A 1579-nucleotide genomic window follows, 5' to 3' on the forward strand; every position below is an offset into this window, starting at 1 on the left:
GCAGGCTCTTCAAGACCTAAACTCATAGATGTGGGGACTTTGGTTCCCTTGTTCACTGCTGCATCTCTGTCCTTAGTAGAGGTCCCGACACTGACTCCATGTTCAATAAATCATGGTGAATGACACAGTGAATACCCTCTTGCTTCTTTGTAATGAGGTCCTATTGAATACGTGGGGTTCCACTGTTTCCCTGGAGTCAGACTACAATAGAGGAAAGATGCATACATCCACAGGTGTGAGAAATTAATATGAAAAATTTTAAAAACGAATGGTTTTCCTAGAAAATGATGGTATGACATGTGATGGTTCTGATCTTCCTTTCTAGGTTCCTGAGATTCCCACACCTTCTTCATCCCCAGCAGACAGAAGAGCAGCATGAGGCCTGAGAACCAGAGCAGCGTGTCCCAGTTCCTCCTCCTGGGGCTCCCCATCCCGCCAGGGCAGCAGGGCATGTTCTTCACCCTGTTCCTGGGCATGTACCTGACCACGGTGCTGGGCAACCTGCTCATCATCCTGCTCATCAGGCTGGACTCTCGCCTGCACACGCCCATGTACTTCTTCCTCAGCCACTTGGCCTTCTCTGACATTTCTCTTTCCTCTGCTATTGTCCCAAAGATGCTCATGAATATGCAGACTAAACATCAATTCATCTCCTATATGGGATGCATTTCTCAGTTGTATTTTTACATACTTTTTGTTGGTCTTGACAATTTTCTTCTGGCTGTGATGGCATATGACAGGTACGTGGCCATCTGTCAGCCCCTACACTACACCACCATCATGAGGGAGGGGCTGTGTGTGCTGCTGGTGGCTGGCTCCTGGATTATCTCCTGTGTCCATGATTTGCTGCACATTCTCCTATTGGTCCGACTATCCTTCAGTGCTGATAATATAATCACCCACTTCTTCTGTGACCTGGCTGCACTCCTGAAGCTGAGCTGCTCAGACATCTCTCTCAATGAGTTGGTCATCTTCACCGAGGGAGGAATGATTTTCTTCCTGCCTTTTGGTATAATTTTGGGCTCTTATGTCCGTGTAGGAACCATCATCCTGAGGGTGCCCTCCACCAAGAGACTCTTTAAAGCCTTTTCTACCTGTGGCTCCCATCTCTCTGTGGTGTTGTTATACTATGGGACAGCTGCAGGTGTTTACTTTTTCTCCTCATCATGGGGTTCCAAGGACATAATTGCTTCGGTCATGTATACAGTAGTTACCCCCATGCTGAACCCCTTCATCTACAGCCTGAGGAACAGAGATATAAAACAGGCCTTAGAGATGTGTGTCAATAGAGTTAAGTTCTTTAACTGGTAATCACTAAATCCTCTTGTTGCAGTCAGGAGCACAGTGAGACAGATCTTCTATAATTATTGTACCGTCGACATCTCCATATAACCTTAATAGAATATGCATTCTGTTGTTATGTCAAAGTGCTGTTAATATTCAACTTGGTCAAATTTGCTACTTGGGTTGTTACTAATTCTTTATTCCCTTGTTCATAATCTCTTATAAGACCTATGCAAATTTTTTTGTAAAATATGTTACACAATTATAATTTTGAGTTTGTAATTTTAGACTATGT

The 1579-nt window shown here is 44.2% G+C and overlaps 1 protein-coding gene across 1 annotated transcript; it reads left to right on the forward strand.

The window, feature by feature from the left end:
* Window positions 1-311: 311 nt before the first annotated feature.
* On the forward strand, window positions 312-1311 carry LOC307111305 (olfactory receptor 1J4-like; the record flags this gene model as incomplete). The annotated part of the gene is made up of 1 exon (XM_079791089.1): window positions 312-1311. Exon 1 carries the CDS (start codon window positions 376-378, stop codon window positions 1309-1311), a length of 936 nt encoding a protein of 311 aa, XP_079647215.1. The 5' UTR covers window positions 312-375.
* Window positions 1312-1579: the final 268 nt, after the last annotated feature.

This window comes from Cnephaeus nilssonii, assembly GCF_951640355.1.
Source record: "Cnephaeus nilssonii genome assembly, chromosome: 14".
Taxonomy (NCBI): Eukaryota; Metazoa; Chordata; class Mammalia; order Chiroptera; family Vespertilionidae; genus Cnephaeus; species Cnephaeus nilssonii.